The sequence below is a fragment of the Alnus glutinosa genome, chromosome 4 (assembly GCF_958979055.1).
Source record: "Alnus glutinosa chromosome 4, dhAlnGlut1.1, whole genome shotgun sequence".
Classification (NCBI taxonomy): Eukaryota; Viridiplantae; Streptophyta; class Magnoliopsida; order Fagales; family Betulaceae; genus Alnus; species Alnus glutinosa.
In genome coordinates, this window is record NC_084889.1 from 28,951,788 (window position 1) to 28,969,754 (window position 17,967).

Here is a 17,967-nt window from a genome sequence, read left to right on the forward strand (position 1 = left end):
GACTTTGCTAACGCTTGCGTCGTGCTTCATCTAGTTGGAGGATATCAGGTACGTACCTCCATTATATCTTGCATTTGTCACATTGATATTCTCGATCTTATTCTTGTTGCACTTCAATGTGACCAATTTAGACTATCATGATATTACTTTACCGTATGGGTGACAATTCATGTTCGGCTGTCGGTTCGAGTCATATAAATACATTAATGTAAATGCATATATGTTGCATGATTTTTCTGTCTGTGGTGTCGCTTGTGGCATCTTATTTTTGGTCCTTCAACCTCTGAACATGTTATAATCCGTCGATACCCAACCCCTCAATTTAAGTGTTAAAAATCGGTACTGAGTTTAGCCTTCATTTTCAGTTTCTGGTGTCGAATCTAAACTTTATAAAGAAATGGTTATCGCCTTTTCTCAATGAGTTTTGTACATAACCTTGCACTTATTTCTTTCTCCCGTCACCTAATCCTTCAAAAAAAGGGTTATATTTTACTTTTGTCCCTTTATTTCTGTTTCATAGTCTAGAGATCACTTTTCTTCAACAATGCATCTATATTTGGATATTGCAGGGATTGAATATTTCATTTGGGATGCCTATTGGTGCAAAAAAGTAACATGTGAAAGCTCCTCTTAATCAGTAAGCTTATTATTTGCATGTTTGAGTCTACCTGCTATGTTTAACATTTGTAAGAAGAAAGTGCAAGTTTTGGAAGTGAAGCCAAAGCCACAAGGAACCTTATCTCTGTTTTATAGGAGCTGAAAAAACAGAAAATTTCCTTCCAGAATCTGTCTTCTGAAGTTCTCATGGAATGTCACGCCTTTCTGGAGTCAAAATTTTTAAGAACATCAAACATCTTTTAAACAAAACCTGCATCTAGATGCTTGCGAGGATGGGACTTTAATCTAAATGCACTACGCTTTAATATGTTCCTTTAGATGTTGTTTGTTTGATTTGAATTAAGATCTGAATTTTTCACATTTAAATCAAAATATCCCTAGGAAGCTGGGTTTTACTATGCTCTGTTGTTAGCCTTCTATATCTTCTTGTGTTGAACCCCTAATGGTCAGTTCCATTTAGTAGCTTTCACTAGAATATTTATTTCACAGTTCAGTAGTTCATAGTTCTTGGCTATGGTTTATCTGTTTTCTCATCTATTTTTTTTATTCCTTTCCACACAGGTCATGGTGGAAGTGATGGGCTGCATGCATATGTTCATTCTCTTGATGACGCTGTTGCTGATATGGTATGTTTTTTACGCTCATTTACTAGGGGCTGATGCAAAATAATTAACATGAACCTTTGTTTGTTAACTGTCATAGCTCATTGATTAAGGCATATAGGGAGTTGGATAGAGCCATTGGGTTCAACTTTATTCCTCGACCAAAACAAGAACAAGAACAAAAATTGTTTTAGTTTAATTGTTTGCATTTATCTCTCTTTATTTCTGGACAGAAATCATTTCTTGAGAAGCCATTCATGATATTTAATCCTCAATTATTTTTGGCTAGAAAGTATGCGACTAAAAGAAAACCCTCAATTCCTCAATGATATTTAATTTGACCTCAATTTTTTTCATTAGAAGCCATTCATGCACTTGTAGGCTTCATATGTGGGGATTAGGTTGGTAGAACCACAATGGTAAATATTAAATAAGTTATCAGTTAGCTTGCTCGTTGAAGCTTTAAGAGTTTATTTATTTATTTTTCTATTTTGTGTCATTAGAAGCCATTCTCATGCACTTGTAGGCTAAAGCTTCAGATGTGGGTGGGGCTTAGCCGCTTAGGTTGGGTAGAACCATAATGGTAAATAAGTTGTCAGCTAGCTCGCTTGTTAAAGCTTTAATGAGATGTTTTGGTGCATTGGTTTTAAAACATAAATTCTATTTGTATTCGCAATTTTTTAAAAACAAATCAGATTTTATTCAACTTTTTTCAATTTTATCTCAAGAAGTCAAACCATCCAAACATTTTTCTCGAAATTTGCGCAATAAATTATACTTAAATTTCTATTTCAAAAAATCGAACACCCAAACGTGCCCTAAGGGATTATGCAACAGATTTGAAGTTGAATCTTGTGTTCATCAGAATCATGAGAGGGCTGCCCCCATTTTGGTAGGGTATGGAGTAGGAAAACAAAAGGCCTCAAAGGTTACACCAAAAAATTAAGAGAAAGAAGTGTTGTTTCTAAGGAAAACTTTTAAATCAACTACAAAGCAAGTTGAAGCCACCCTTCCACCCTCACTCTCCTAGATTGGACGGTTAACCAATTAAGAGTTGTTTCTCCACTGTATATTTTCCTTGTTGGGAACATAAAATCAGTGTTACTCTACAACACAGTTTCTTGGAAAGGAAATTCAAAGTGAGCCTTAGGATCTCTAATTTTAAAGAGGTAAAAAAAAAATCCCTAAAAGGAGAGATTGATTCAAAGGTAAAATTCATGGAGGGTAAAATTCATGGAGAGAAATTACAAAAAGAGGAGGGTATTGATTGTTTTATCAATGAGGAAGAATAACTATTTTGAGTAATTTAGAAGCAATTTTTTTTAGAATGAAACCTAAACCAAGCCTGGTACCCAAATGCATGCCAACATCAATATTTTTATACAATTAGTAATCCACAGCTATAAACTGTTTCATGGAAACTAAACCTGAGTATGGAATTTCTTTGTGCAGTTCTTTCTTTTCTTTTCGGCTTCATTCAAATGAAGGGATCTTTCAGTTGTAATTTGACACTAAAGAGTTGGTGGCACCATGTTCACCAGTCTTTGACTATAGAGTTTCTATTAAATTGCTCAAAAATTATGCCAGAAATTTGACTTATGTGAATGAAGCACCTTCAAACCCTTGTATCAAGCTGGGGATATATGCATGGATGGATATGGAAAATTAACGTTGATACAAGTATGCAAAACAGACCTCATAATCCATAATTGCTCCTGTCTTGTTACTTCACATTCACCTGATTTTTCTAAGCGTGTTCACATAGGTATAACTGGAAAATGCTACAAAAAGCTTGCGGAACCTGCAGAAATAAAAGAAGGTCATCTTGTATAATAAAGAAATATGGTCATTGGAATGTTTATCTTGAAATATGTCTGATTAAATAGCCAGAAATTTGTTCAGGAAAAAAAAAAGCCAGAGATTCAAGACATGAATTGATGATAATGGAATCAGCTTCACATTGAAAGCAAGCCATACATTCAGGAAAGAAAACAAATAAATCTGATAACAAAGAAGGTTTTCTCTTAACTTCTATTGAAAATAATGGAAAGAATAAATACCAAACCCATTGGCTTGAGTGTTGTGCCATCGCAAGGAAGCTCTTCTGGGGATGCTCATTTAGCAAGCAATGCATCACTTCACCCGAGTGTTGCATGGCATGTAAAATGGACAACCAAATATCAAGTGGTCCAGTATACTTGCGTAAGATGTTGGTACTAACCTAAGGACAATGAAAAAGACCACAAGAATTATGATACTTTGAGCAGGAAGCCCGAAATAAAAGTAATTTGCACATCAAGTCAAACAAAAAAAAGTTTATAAAGTCTGATCATCTATAAACAATTAAATATGCTCACCAGACTTTATCCTTTTAGTTGTAACAAAATGAAAAAAAGTTGGAACTAAACTACTACATTATCTATGAAAAGTTAATACGGACACCACCATCGGGGGAACTGATGGGCAAAAGGATATTTTAATATTCGAAAAGAAAAGTAATTATAATAGTTAAAAGTAAAGGATCTGTTTGTTCGTATTTTTAGAATATAGTTTTCAAAACTGTTTTTAGGTAACAAAAAAAAAAAAAAAAACTCGCAAACAGTGCTTTAATTAGTTTTAGTTTTCCAAAACTAAAAAAAGTACACAGTTTTAAGAAAAGTAATTCTGTGAAAACAGTTTTTAGAAAACACATGATAGTGTGCTTTTTGAACTGTTTTCCGTTTTTGAATTATTATTATTATTTTTTTTTTTTTTTGTTTTTAAAAGCAGGAACCAAATAGCTCCAAGGAATTGAGAGGGCGGTCCTGTTGTAATCAATTTGTCAACAAAAAAAATTGAAAGCGTTCGTTAAATTGATATCCAATGATAATATTTGAAAATAAAGCTGAAGGAAAGAAAACGTACAAGTTCCCAGGCCTCAACAGTTCCTTGTGAAGAATCATGCAAGAACTTGCTGCTTACAACATAGATGAAGAAAAAGAAATCTCAAAACATATTTTATTGGCATTATAGTAACATAATCATCAAAGCAGCCATACTGTAAGAGTAATGCTACACATCTTCCCCTTGTCCTCCTTTTGTCCTCCCAAATTTGATGTAGCTCTTAAAATCACCATTGAATTTATGATAAATCATTATTGAATTTTGATCCAATGGTGATTTTAAGAGCCACATCAATTTTGAGAGGATAAAAGGTGGACAAGAGGAGGATGTGTAGCATTACTCATACTGTAAATGGTACTTTGCTAATACTAAGTACCTAGCTGAATTCATCTGAGGTGGGAACGTAATTCATCTCATGCTCATGCAGTTATCATGATATAAAACCTTGAGGATTTTCATAATCAATATCTTCGAGATTGTGCCAGACTTCACTGTAAAACCCAATCACAGTATGGACTCCAAGACTCAATAATACCTCACAGCATTGGTTACAAGTGTATTTGGTTGCATGGACTTCAACCAGTTTTCACACAATTTAGGCTAGAAGCATTCTACATTTCTAAGCCAGTTGACATTAATCAATTTTCACCAATCAACTTTACAGTTTATAAATTTCATTTCCTTTTATTTTCTCAATGACCACCAGTAAGTAAGCACCAAAGTACATTATTTGAAGTAACACCACAATACAATCTACCCAAAAATGTCTGAAATATGCATGATTAGAATGGGTAGAGAAATACATTTTAGGTGCTAGTGCCTAATAGGACTTACCAGAAGCTAAACTGTGATAAGTAATAAATGTCAGATGACTCAGATGTACATAAAGGCTACAGTCGGAAATTTTCTTACAGCCATGAAAAAGTTGATGAAATATAAATACAAAAATCAGAATTCAACTTACCAGACCCCATGATGCACATCACGGTGATTACAATGACCCGAAACACCATAGTTATCAAAAGTAATAATCTGAGAAAAGCCAACATGAAAAATGAGATCTTAGAGGCGACAAACAACAGTTTGTGATAAAAAGAGCCCTTCAAAAGATGCTTGAAGCATCACACTGAAAAGCCAAGGGCGTCAGAACTCTGACACATACAAAATTAACGATCACACAAGTCATGATACAAATAAACAAAGGGACTCATCATTAAATTAATAAATAAGAAATGAAGAACGGATAAATTTAACCAGTAATGGGACGAGCTCACCGAGTCAATGCCAAAACTTATAATTTCCCCTTCAATAATCTTAGCCAGTAAAGTATGGTTCCAAACCCTGCCAAAACCATCCTAAAATTGACAACATGTCAAATTATAGGTGCTGCCTCAATAGTATTTCAAACAATATAAAAATATATAGGTGGTTCCCAAACGTTATTGGAGCAGAACCTGCAAATCTGGATGGTCCAGAATCTTCACTTGTTGAAGTGGAACCTGCAGATAAAATTTAAGATGTTATACAATCGAAAACCAATGGCTAGATGAAATGCTTTGACTGCCAACATTCTCTCTTTCTTTGGTGATTGGTTGCATTTTTTGCTATCCCAAAGACAGAAGGCTGGTGGAAAGAGAAGGTGAAATCTTTTTACTAGATTTAGAAGAAAATAATTAACTGCCAGTTAGCTTGAATTGGTTTGAAAATCAACCAACTGATGGGCTAATGAAGCCTCATGTCAAAGTAGAATTGGGTTTTATATTTTCTTGACTGCTTGGTTGCAGGGCAAAGATGGTGGTTAAAATCCCACCATCTCTGTTTCATGTAAAGCAAAATGAAATTCATTTACGCAAACCACTTCTGGAAATGAGTTTTGATCTGTCCCTGAAATTTCTTGAACTCTTGGACTAACTAACACCACTCAACGCCAGTTCCTCAAATTAAGTGTTGAACTAGGCTCGACCCAAGTTCTATGTCTCATATGCAACTCTTTCTCTTTCTTTTGGAAATGAACCGCCAACCAATTAGTATCATATCGTGTTAAGTACAAATAAATATCAAATGCTTGAACTATTGCCTCATAGTCATAGTAGGTGAACTCAATGCCAGTTAGCTTGAATTGGTTTGAAAATCAACCAACTGATGGGCTAATGAAGCCTCATCTCAAATAGAATTGGGTTTTATATTTTCTTGACATCTTGATTGCAGTGCAAAGATGGTGGTGAAAATCCCACCATCTCCGTTTCATGTGAACCAAAATGAAATTCTCTAGTTTCTGCTTAGTTGACATGCATGAACAGGAGATTGGTTTTTAGCTGCAAACTTTATATTAATGCGGCAGTCATGTCTCGAAATGGCATTGATTTAGCACTCTAGGTGAATATCAAAATCGCATCTTTATTGTGCCATATAGCAGATCACCTTGAGAATTGCACAAGCTCGACGGAGCTCTTCTTTTCTGATGTTCCCCTTGCCATCTGCATCGCCTACAAAATAAATGAAACTAATCAAAAGGGATAAAACCAGGAAAGAGTATGTTGAAGGATAAATATCACTGGCCAAGATCCAACGTGCCCTACCCCAACTGTCTGAAGGAATTAACATGAAACAGTGCATATAATATGCACATATCGTAGTAAAGATTTGCACAACAAAAATTTCCACATCACAAAGAAAACTAGAATTGAACCAAAAAGAAAAAATAATTAAAGAGAAAAGGAAAATACTGGAGTGAAACTCTCGTCTGTCAGACACACAAGGAAGGATGCAGTGGGAAGGAAGCAGCCCTAGCCTCTGTCCGGCCGATCATTCCGCTGGCATCTAATCTAGATATTGTGGGAAAGTAGCAAGGCCCATCCATGCATAATTTTTCTTTTTTCTTTTTTGCTGGCAAATTACAAAACACCAAATAGATTTTGAATCCATGACCTCCTCTACCACATTCTTGCGGCGAGAGAAAAGCCATTTGAGCAAATTGCTCATGGGCCACATCCATGAATGAATTGTGTTTCAAACAACATCCCTGGATACTTTTCAATCAAGATCCATGGAATACAATAAAACTTCACCAAGCCCCGAAATAGTCCCGTTTTATAAAAGACCTCTTGTATATTAAAGAAGATTTGGGTGAAACAAAAAGGTCATGTCACTACTTACACAGATGAGTTTTTAGTATTTGCAACTGATTAATCTAATTCAAATGAACATTTTAAGTATGAGAGACCCATATATTTATGAGAGCTTTGACCTTCTATCACGTCCAGGGTGTAAATGCAAAAACCAATTGACGAGCTTGCTTAATGTAGAATGATGACTACTTCAAGGGGAGCTTGACTTGAATTCCCTCCATCCCAAAATAGATTGAAGTTTACAGTCGCATGTATTTTACTGAAACAAATACCATTTTTGAAATGCCCTCAGGCACCAGGAAAGATGGAGGTATATTTGAAAAAAGTGTGGGTTCAATGGGAAGTTAAATGGATAACTGCTTTCAATTTTGGAAACTTTCATTAATTTTTATGACAGCACAAAAAGGAATGCACATTATCTATTATGAGATGCATGGAATAATACATTTCAGCAATTTTTAAACAGTGAGAATGTTTGTTGCTTTATTTTACACAGATATGAGAGTTGAATTCAAATACCCAAAAAGTGATACACAAACACATGTATCTCAATGTGAGAGAACACTTCAAAAGAATCACATGTTGATGAATGTGGTCTTACCAATTGACAAGCACAATACGTGCAGATTGTGACCTCTTGAAATCAGATAGCTTATTGTTGGAGAAAAGAACCTGCAGAAATGTCATAGAAGGTTCCAACGAAACTTAAAATCACATAACCAAGAATGAACACTTCAATCAATTTAAACAAATTAGGAAGAAGAAAAAATAATCAATTTAAACAAGGAAATTGCAGCATATCAAACTAACTTGGACAACAAAATCAAATTTCTTTCTCAAAACAGACAAAGAAAAAAACTGAACACTTAAAAGCTTTAAGTAAATCAAATATATCAAGTAACCAAGCAATATTACAAGATTGGAGACATCATGGACAGTATTTAATTGAAAGCATAAGTTCATACAACATTGCAAGGCATTAACAAAAACAATGCTTCAATGCTGAAAGTAGGTGGACTTCCGGCATTAAAGCACTATGGGACTTAAAAGAAGCAATCGCATTTGTCACAATCAGGATTTCATTAAAGCTTACATAGACTCATCGTCTGGGTGGGCAACAACCAGCAAGACATTTCTCTTGGGAAGAGCTCCACCTACATTTCAATGACAGAAATGTATTACATAACGCATAAACCTGTAAACCAATTAAACCCATAAAAAAGGCCCAACAATATGATATGAAAGAACTAACGCTTGTGTAAATAACCCACCAGTATTCAAGAATAAGCTCCTGGAAGGTGAGCTTGATCCGCGAAGAATTTTGCACAGAGATGCTACCCATAGCACAACCAAAGAACCAACAATCAATACCCATCCCATCTAGCATGTGTGCATGTGCACCTGCTGCAACCAAACAACAACCATTTCAAGCTCAGAACAAACAATAAGTCTTTTGACGCATTTGAACAAACATGAAAACTACCAAAAAAACAAAAAAGGAACTGAACGAACACTAACACAATATTTGTAAGTAATAACTAGATTTAAACATAGGAACATGAATAATAAGGGAGCCTGATTAAAAATTTATCTGAGAGTATAACCAGTTCACAATTGACACATCACACGTTTGTAGGACTGTAGTGAAAGCCTCTTGGTATTTGTGTTGGCTTACCAATGTGGATAACAAATTTCTAGGATCAATCGACAAATTTTTTTGATAAGTAATAAGTTGGTCTTATTAAAAGCGTAAGGCGCCCCTCAATATACCGGCAGTATACAAGAGAACGCACCTAGCTAGAAAGTGAAAAACGAACAAGAAATTCATCAAAGGTAAACGACAACGGTGACACAAAAGCCACTGTCCAAAGATACAACGTATGAAAAAAAGAAGCAAAAATATCCTCCGAGGATCTCTCCAAATCCTCAAAACACCTATCATTTCTTTCCTTCCAAACACACCAGAGAATGCATGTCGGCACCATCTTCCAAATAACAGCACTCCTCGGCCTACCAGCCGTCCACCAACACGCAAACAAGTCAAGGACTCTCAGAGGCATAACCCAAGACAGACCAAAACGAGAAAAAATAGCACTCCACATAGCGTATGCAACATCGCAGTGAAGGAGAAGATGATCCACTGATTCCCCGCTTCTCTTGCACATGCAACATCTATCCACCACAATGACATGCCTCTTCCTGAGGTTATCCACCGTTAGGATCTTGCCTAGAACCGCAGACCACGCGAAAAAAGCCGCCCGCGGAGGAGCCTGAGTCCGCCATACATTCTTCCAAGGAAAGTGACTTCTCACATCACCTAATGCACACAATGATTTGTTTCCCTCATTGTATGCATATGGAATTCTAATCGGGAAACCATATAAATGGAATGCCAACACAATGAATTAAAAAAATACACATAAACTATACCTAAGAAATAATAGAATCATGGTGACTACCCAAGGTTTTAGCCACTGTCGATGATGAAGCGATGGAATCCTGCAATGGAGTTTGACATGTGTTGTCTTGATTTTCCATTGATTAGGTGGCCTACAATTAAAAAATGGTTTATGTAATGTGGGGCAGTACACATGTTTTTAAATAAAAGGTGGAAAGTTGTTTTTAAAAGTGAGGCTTTTTCTAAAAAGTTATTTCAAGCTTTTTTATTGGCAAAAGTTATACTTACCATTGCAATCTCAAACAGGAATTTTCAAAAGGGTGGTTGGGTTTGTGTTCTTCATCAATTTTTGTCTAACTTCGATAGTAAGATTGAGTAATGGACAATGAATTTTCTTTTTCCTTCTTTCAAATTTGAATAGGGTATAAAAGTCTAGGACAACGTTATTGTGTTGTAATTAAACTCTACTTTGTTTCTTCGGTTCAGTTTTATCTATGTTTGTGGAGGTCGAGACCCTGCAGTACATAGTTCAATTTTAGAGACTTACATTTACCACTATGAGGTCCTTTAGGACTAAATCTTTACTGTAAGTACTTAATTGTATTACAATGCGTTGTATTTATTGAGGAATTAAGGTAGGAAAATAATTATAGACCTAGAAGGAAACTCAATCCAGGCTTATGAAAAATATCCTAACATGACAAATATTCTAACAAATATGACCCGTTAGAGCTGTCTTGGGAATGTAGTACATTCATATAGCTAATTTAATTAGCCTAATTTCTTGACAATAGTACTAATCCAGATATTATGTGGGCAGCTTTATTTGTTTTATCCACAAGAATAACGTTCTTGTGTTGCAATTAACTATGCATGTAATTAAATTCTAAATTAACACTCTATCTTGTTTCTAAACTGTGATAAAATTCCTGAAAATTCAAGTGAGAATCACAAGTCAGGTAGAGCCTTGTGTCTTAATACAGAAACAAGTTAGGTAGGGATGAACTTCCAGGGTCTGTGTGCAGAGTGCAAGTGTGAAGGTGAATCTGTACATCCACAGTCATAAATAAGCAACAAGCAACGCAGAAATAAACCATATGAGGGTGAATGACATTTTAAATAAAGCTTAATGCAGCAGACCCCTAACAAAGTCAAATAAAAAAAACTTGCGGATTACAACTGTATTAAGTAGTGAAAACACCATCCAACAGATCTGGCCGGAGAGAGAGAGAGAGCCGGAGAGTACCTTTTTTTAGCGTCGCCGGAGACAGATCCGGCCGCCAAATCCGCCGGATACAGAACGCTGGTGAAGTATGGACCGGCGGAGGGTGGCCGACAGCCGAGAGGGACGGGGAGACCGGCGAGCGGTGGCAGTTTCGTACGGAAGTTGCACAGAGAGAGAGAGAGAGAGAGAGAACTGCGTTCAGTACGTTGGAGGGGAAATAAAAACCGGTAGAGAAAACTTTGGCAGATAAAACGACACCGTTTCATTAAAATAAAAATTAGTTAAATCTTGACCCTTCATGGCTTTTAGCCTTTTACAGCAGATTAAGCCGATCCATATTATACATACGGGGAGTTAGAAAGCTCGGCAGCAATGGAATCGAAGGGGCTTCCTAGCAACCATTCTAACGACAACAGAGAAAACAGGGCCAAGCGTAAAGAGGTGAATAAGTTAAATAACACCCGAAGCTTCTATAAAGTTTCTTCCTTTCAAGTTTTTTTTTTCGATGAATATTCCTTTTACGTTCAAAAACTAAAAGCTGTGAGCCATTTCTATACCAATGAATATTGGTCGTGTATTTGTAGATTCTTGAGAAGAAGAAGGCGATGGATGAGCTTATCAAATCAGCCTATGCTGATAAAGACCCTCTTGCTTCTTTCCCATCCTTTCGCCACTTGGACAGAAATGGTATCGCACTAGTAGCCCAACTTGTATATCCCATGATTGTATACCAACCCATATACCCATTTCACTATTCTTAATTAAAGCTTCTTCTTTTTTTCTTTTTTCTTTTTTTTTCATTTTTTAGTTTGTTCATGCATACATTATACTTTTGTGGGTCACTGGAATTGGATACTTTGTCTGTTTTCTCCAGCATAATTTGGCATATGCTCTGTGATGATGTAGCATCCCAATGGGGAAAAAGAAATAAGAAAAAAATTAATTCTTTTTATGGTTAATTGAAGTCTCTTAGCACCTTTGAAGTCTATATGTTTTTGCTGTCTGGCATCTTCATAATACTTAATCATGAGAACTGCAAGAGAAATACTGTAGTTGATCATCTCAACTGCATTTTTAATTTTTGCATGTAAACGATGAGCTTGTTGTCTTTGTAAGTAGTTTGGACTTAGCAGAATTTTCTTCTTTGAGCTTTCTTTTTCTTTTTCTTTTTTGGGTGAACATTGCTACCATATTGGTTGATGTCCAAGTTAAGGCTTATAGTTTTGTACTTTGAAATTGAATATTTCTTGTGATGCCGATGTTAATTTGATTTCTAGGCCTATCTATATACTTGAAATCGGGGTGTGGTGATAAGCTCTCCTCTCCTATCAAGCAATACATGATGGGGCTCCTTAAGGTAATAGAAGGCTGAGTATTCATCTTTGACAATCAATTCTGTGAAATGACCCAGATGAAAGCTTGCTCTCATTTTCTTTCCTTCTCATATTATGTAGACATACATGCATATATGTATCTATCTATTATGAGTTACATTCTTTGTTTCTGCATGAGTACAATTGGCTAACCTTCTGAAATTTGCAGGCCAATATGGAGGCGCCATATGGGTTTGAATGGCCAACAGAGGAGAAGGTGAAGCGTAGCGAAATGGTTGCACCGGAAGCACGATATATATTTGTGCATGAGGCTCCAAGTGCAAGTACCAGTGAGATCTTAACAATGTCAAAAAGGAAAAGACCTACTAATTGTGTAGAAGATAGGGGACTCATGGTTGGATTTGTACACTACCGCTTTACTCTGGAGGAAAAGATACCTGTTCTCTATGTGTATGAATTACAGCTCGAGCCCCGTGTCCAAGCAAAAGGATTGGGGAATTTTCTAATGCAACTAATTGAGCTTATTGCGCGCAAGGTGCTGAGTTATGATTCTTCTCTATCTTTCTTGTTAATAATTGCAGAAATTTGTTGAATTAAACACTATGCTGTGGGTAATATTTCAAAACTGTCATATGACTCAAAAAGATTTCTGATAGTTTTATTGATGATTATGTTGGTATAGTCTCATTTTGGAGTTTCCATAATCTTATTTACCCCCAGTGTGGTGTTTTAAATATTCTTCTTATCAAGCTTACAGCTTTCTTCTGTGTCATCATTGCCTCACATGTAGTCATCAATTTGGAATTTCCATCTTTTGCAGAACCACATGAGTGCTGTGGTGCTGACTGTTCAAAAAGCAAATTCTTTAGCTATGAATTTCTATTTAAATAAGCTAAGGTAAACTTCATTAGACAACAGTCTACTTATTTTTATCAAGTAAAGATTGACTTCATCTTAAATGTAAAATTTGGGAGTTTTTCCTAATACCATGTCAATATTTCCTTTATTAGGAGCCAAGCTGATCCTAGGGGCAATAAAGGTCATAACCATCTCATGACAGTCCAGTCACTTCTCTCTTAAACACAACAGACACTGCTCCATAAGAAACAAACAAAGAGGAAACTTGATGGTCATCCTTTTTAAGGCTTACCTGCTTATTTTTCATTTTGAGGCAGTGTACCTAGAAACTGACAAAAAAAAAAAAAACCGGTGGTGTAGATATTTGAGACTGGACAAAGAATTTGACCATTTGGGTCAAATCACAAGCTCCGTGTTTAGAAATGCGGCAGTGCTTGCAGAGCAGGCAACTCACTAAATTTAGACATGAGGATGCCACATATAAGTGTTTTCTGTGTACATGGTTCACAGATTTGTGCAGACATTCACAAACATGCAGAACACAATCACTATGTTTTCAGCTTTTGTGTCTCAATTAGTTGGGAACTACCATGAATATTTTCTTTAGTTTTCAACCTATTGTAATCAAATATGATCAATGCAATGTTCATTCCTATGCATGTCTGCATCACACATGATCAAAGAATGAATTTTTAGCTATATATTATGTCCTTTAGCAAAGAAGTACAACGCACTTTCTCATGCACTCATGCACGTCTTAATATTAACAGGGGAAGAAATATTTCTAGCCTCGAAACTATGGGAGACATTTTACTTATTCTACTTTTCCTTTAATAAACGTTTTTAAAAAAGAAAGACAAGGTGAGGTATTTAGTTGACCCCTCTGTCAATATCAACAAGTTTTGGGTAATGCATGCCACTGGTATAGACAACTACTTGTACATAGAAGAGGCCATAGAGTTGGACTAACATTTGATATTCGAAAGAAAATTTGGTCAGTAAGAATACATGTTATTATTAAAGCCAACTTCTGTTTGCAGCACACAGAAATCATTTACTCATCATTCAAAAGTTATTTTGTTGATTTCATTATTTGCCTTTATCCCACTGATCTGTAATCTATCCTTGCCTTCTGCTTTACATTTTGTTGCTAGAATTGGTGAATTTTTTTGTTTTAGTTTTGAGCAGATACGTTATATCAACTGTTTCACCGTCAAGAGTTGATCCATTGGTATGGAATTATTATCACATTACATTATGTTGTCTTTCTTTTTAATTTTATTTTGAGGTAGTTTTTTTATTTTCGTGCAGATAGGAATTGAGAAGAGTTATGAAATTCTTTGCAAAATATTTGATCATGAAGCTAAAGCTATCTTGGAGGTAACAGTTATTTTAGTATATGAGTCATTAGTATATTTAGTTGCAGTCTCATAGCTGAGCATCATAATGGATATATAAATGTTTAGAATATGAAAATCTGTGTCCACTATCATGCTAGTTTCTTGACAAAACTACTTTCAAGTTGGAGTGACATTAAAATTTGTACATGACGGGCCTTTGGAAATAATTAAATTGTTTGGTCAAAAGTTTTGAAATGCATTGCACTATTTGTGTGAAGTCGAACTTCAACACTAAAAAAAGTGAAGCAACTGCGCGTTATTTCTTGGACATTTTAAATAAATAAATAAAAACCCAATAAATCTCTTAATCAATTTCCTCACTAAAATAGTGGGTTATTCTAGTGTATACAGTACTTACTATAATCAAGAAGCATTCTGGGTGGGGGAATTTATGTTGATGGCAATGGTAGTGATGGTGTCAGTGGCATTAGGGGTGATGAGGTGGTATGCACGTGATATTTTTCTTCTTGCTGAAGTTTTCTTTCCTTATTTTATCTTTTCTTTGGCTTTTTCTTTAAATCCCATAACTGGTGAGTTTGGGCCTGTGGAGACATACAAGACCAACATTTTGTCTTGCTTACCTCATTTCTGAACATGACTAAAGCTATTCCACACTCTCTAAGGGAGCATGGATGCTTCATCTATTCTGTTCCCACTTTGGTGTCTGTGGGATATACAAGTCCAACCTTTTTTCGTGCTTACCTCATTTTTAAACATGACTAAGGCCATTCCACAATCTCTATGGGACCATGAACATTTGAATGCTCTAGTTTCATCACTGATTTAGTAAGTCCTTTGTGGACTTCTCTTGGTTTTGGTCTAATTGAGTGCACTTCATTTTTTTTCTTTTCTATAAGTGATTTTATTAAAAGACAAAAGTCCTTAATTACATAGGATGTACGCCAAAGATTATCTGGCCACCCTTCAAATTATAACTGCATTGATTACACGTGTGTTTGGACACTGATATTGGAAGACGACCCAACCTACGGTGATTGAGAGCTGGAGATTTAGTTATTTCACATTTTATTGTTATGTTATTTATTTTTCAGACTTTAGGTTATGTTATTTTCTTTTGGGCTTTATGTTATTTGTAGTGGGCTGTCAGCCCAAGTGATTAGGATTAGGGTTTATGTCATGGTCTATTTAAACCTAATTTTGTATGGTTGTTAGCAGCTTTTGATGAATAAAAAATGGATGACTATTTCCACGTCTTCTTCCTCTTCCTGACGAATAAAATCAGTGTGCTCTATTATTGAAAAAAAAAAAAGAAGAAAACCATTAGGATTATGGTGTAGAGGGAGGACCAGGTGAATCTGCATGTATATCATAGTGCTGAATGATCCTCTTGCGTTTCATTTTATCTATGACTAAGTGAAATCTTGAAGAGGGATAAAGTAGGTGTAGCGAAAGCTTAATTTTAAGAAACCAACAATACTAGATAGGAGGAATCTGGATCAACTCCTCAATCAGTGTCAACGTGACTTGCCCAGATTGGCTAATAGAAGATCAAGTATCTGGAGTTCATAGTGCTTGAGGCTGAATGATATAGGAACACTTTTCAATATCCAACAAAAAGAGAAGCATGATCCTTAAAGTAGTATTTTCTATTTGTAACCAAGGTGTTGCATGCCACCTTGTTAGAGTTTAAACAAAACCTTATAGTTCTTTTTGGGTAAGTAGTGGTGGTATAGAAGAAAAAATAACTGTACAAAAGCACATGGGCATACCCCAGGCGAAATATAAACTTAAACACCTAAGATGGAAGGAGAACCAAGCCAAGCACCACCCTGCCAAAATGGACATCAAAACCAACTAGAAAAGGTTACCCAGACCCAAAGACATTGTCTGAAAGATCCTATGATCTTTGCAACCATTGGTTTTCCTGAAATAGAGTAAGATTATAGAGGGTATTACATTTGACCCTAACCCAAAACATGATATCATATAGAACATTACATATATTTCGATAAGATGAGTCTTATCCTGGATGAACTTTCCTTTGAAGTTCTGGATCATCTAAGAAATTGTATCCTCCCAGCTTCTATAATTTAAAGGGAGGTTATAACTTTCGCAGAGTGCACACCAAATACACTCAGAGAAGAGGCTAGAGGAGAAGTGATGGTCCAAGTCTTCTACTCCTTGCCCACAAAGGTGACTCCTGACATTATGGATAACTCTGTAAACATGCAGTTTGGTTCGAGTGTTCAACTGTCACAAACTGGCGGCCAAAAGATAAAAGCATGGTGGGGAAAACTAACTTGTGCTACTTCACAACGACTTAATTACTAGCAATCACATTAGCATATGTCTTTGTTGGGTTCAGTTGAGGTGGTCTTCTTCTTCCCATGAATCAAAATGTGCTCAAAGTCATGCTGAGGTATTGTTCAAGCATTTGAAATGTGCTATGGATGAAAAACTTTCTCGTTGACATCATCATAAGCAATCTGATAATCCTTTTCACAGTGAGTGCTTAAAATAAGCTACCCTCTTTTTTATCATATTGTTCTATAATATATATGTCTGCACCCTGATTGGCTCTAAGCTATTATCAGTTCTGTATTTTGTCTTCTTTTTCCTTGTTGCATGCTAAAACCTTATCTTCATTAATGCCATTGTTGGCATGGTTTCTTTCTTTACATTCTCATAGTTGCCTTCTATTCTCAAGTTGAATTGGGATCATGACCACAACATATTGGCAGATCAATGAAGTTGCTCAGAAGTGAAGCTTGCAGTGAATCTTGTGGATGATAACTGAGCTAACCACAACATATTGGCAGATCAACGTTGTCCTTTTCTGTGTCGATACGTACAGCTAGAATTATGGTTCAAAATCGTAAGGCATCTGTGTATAATTGGTATAATAGGTATAAAAGTGACATTCCTTTTTTCATCAAGTGTAATATTTGCCCTGGAGAATCTTTAACTGAGAGATGATTTGAGGTTTTGTGGTCAAAGAATTATGATTTAAGCGAATTCTTGATGCCTGGAATTTGTCATATTCCTTGCGGATCTCATTCGTAAGGTAGGTAAAAAAGAAAAAAAAATTATGATTTTAGGTTTCTTGTATTCTTAAATAATGGATTCAGAGATGAGATCCAGGGAGTCAATTTTTTGTAATGTTTTTGCCAAGTTAGGTAGTCATCTTCATCACTTTTGTAATTATACTTTTAAACTTTAAAAATTGTCAATTTAGTGTATCCAATTTTTTATTTTTATTTTTCAATTTCACAACTCTATTCAAATTTTTCGTTAAATCATACCAAAGGGGTATCAAAATTCTTAAAATATCTTTTTTTTTTAAAAAAAAAAAGAAAAAGAAAAAGAATGGTAAGAATTTAAGTGTTGATCAAGATTTAATAATTTGAAAATATACTCAAGCTTAAATCTTTGAAAAAATTATATATATATATATATATATATATATATATATATATATATATATATATATATAGAGAGAGAGAGAGAGAGAGAGAGAGAGAGGAGGTATTTTGAAAATTTTGAACAGATTTAACAAAAAA

General features: G+C 35.4%; 2 protein-coding genes across 15 annotated transcripts in view; one reads left to right on the forward strand and one right to left on the reverse strand.

Annotated features, from left to right (window-relative positions):
* LOC133865389 (uncharacterized) overlaps window positions 1-11,077 on the reverse strand; it is a 51,225-nt gene extending 40,148 nt beyond the window's left edge. Inside the window, exons 1-11 of one of the 3 annotated variants that reach the window (XM_062301789.1) lie at window positions 10,876-11,077; window positions 8,503-8,632; window positions 8,325-8,385; window positions 7,833-7,903; window positions 6,525-6,589; window positions 5,558-5,602; window positions 5,378-5,458; window positions 5,068-5,135; window positions 4,125-4,176; window positions 3,281-3,441; window positions 2,916-3,021 (exon numbers count right to left, since the gene is read on the reverse strand). In XM_062301789.1, the coding sequence (XP_062157773.1) occupies window positions 2,955-3,021; window positions 3,281-3,441; window positions 4,125-4,176; window positions 5,068-5,135; window positions 5,378-5,458; window positions 5,558-5,602; window positions 6,525-6,589; window positions 7,833-7,903; window positions 8,325-8,385; window positions 8,503-8,611 (780 nt within the window). In that variant the 5' untranslated portion in view covers window positions 8,612-8,632; window positions 10,876-11,077 and the 3' untranslated portion in view covers window positions 2,916-2,954. Of the gene's footprint in view, window positions 1-2,915; window positions 3,022-3,280; window positions 3,442-4,124; window positions 4,177-5,067; window positions 5,136-5,377; window positions 5,459-5,557; window positions 5,603-6,524; window positions 6,590-7,832; window positions 7,904-8,324; window positions 8,386-8,502; window positions 8,636-10,875 lie in introns of all 3 variants that reach the window. The other 2 variants (XM_062301788.1, XM_062301790.1) reach the window with 2 other exon arrangements.
* Window positions 11,078-11,117: 40 nt separating this feature from the next.
* Window positions 11,118-17,422, forward strand: LOC133865387 (uncharacterized). Of its 12 annotated transcripts, none has more exons than XR_009899705.1 (8): window positions 11,118-11,295; window positions 11,439-11,541; window positions 12,132-12,211; window positions 12,397-12,723; window positions 13,009-13,085; window positions 14,225-14,277; window positions 14,358-14,426; window positions 17,149-17,422. XR_009899705.1 is itself a non-coding variant. In XM_062301780.1 (8 exons), the coding sequence occupies exons 1-8, from the start codon at window positions 11,227-11,229 to the stop codon at window positions 17,154-17,156; spliced, it is 810 nt and encodes a 269-aa protein (XP_062157764.1). In that variant the 5' UTR covers window positions 11,118-11,226; the 3' UTR covers window positions 17,157-17,422. The 12 variants fall into 12 exon arrangements, 8 of the variants coding, with proteins under 8 accessions (XP_062157764.1, XP_062157765.1, XP_062157766.1 ...); XR_009899707.1 differs by having other exon boundaries at window positions 12,397-12,730; window positions 14,235-14,277; window positions 17,149-17,175; XR_009899706.1 differs by having other exon boundaries at window positions 17,115-17,160.
* Window positions 17,423-17,967: the final 545 nt, after the last annotated feature.

Bases quoted from the DNA above. Each gene is read 5' to 3' on its own strand.
- LOC133865387 (XM_062301779.1), top strand. From the start codon at position 11,227: ATGGAATCGAAGGGGCTTCCTAGCAACCATTCTAACGACAACAGAGAA. The intron at 12,212-12,396 runs GTAATAGAAGGC...TGAAATTTGCAG, and splicing joins ACATGATGGGGCTCCTTAAG to GCCAATATGGAGGCGCCATA. The intron at 14,278-14,361 runs GTATGGAATTAT...TCGTGCAGATAG, and splicing joins CGTCAAGAGTTGATCCATTG to GAATTGAGAAGAGTTATGAA.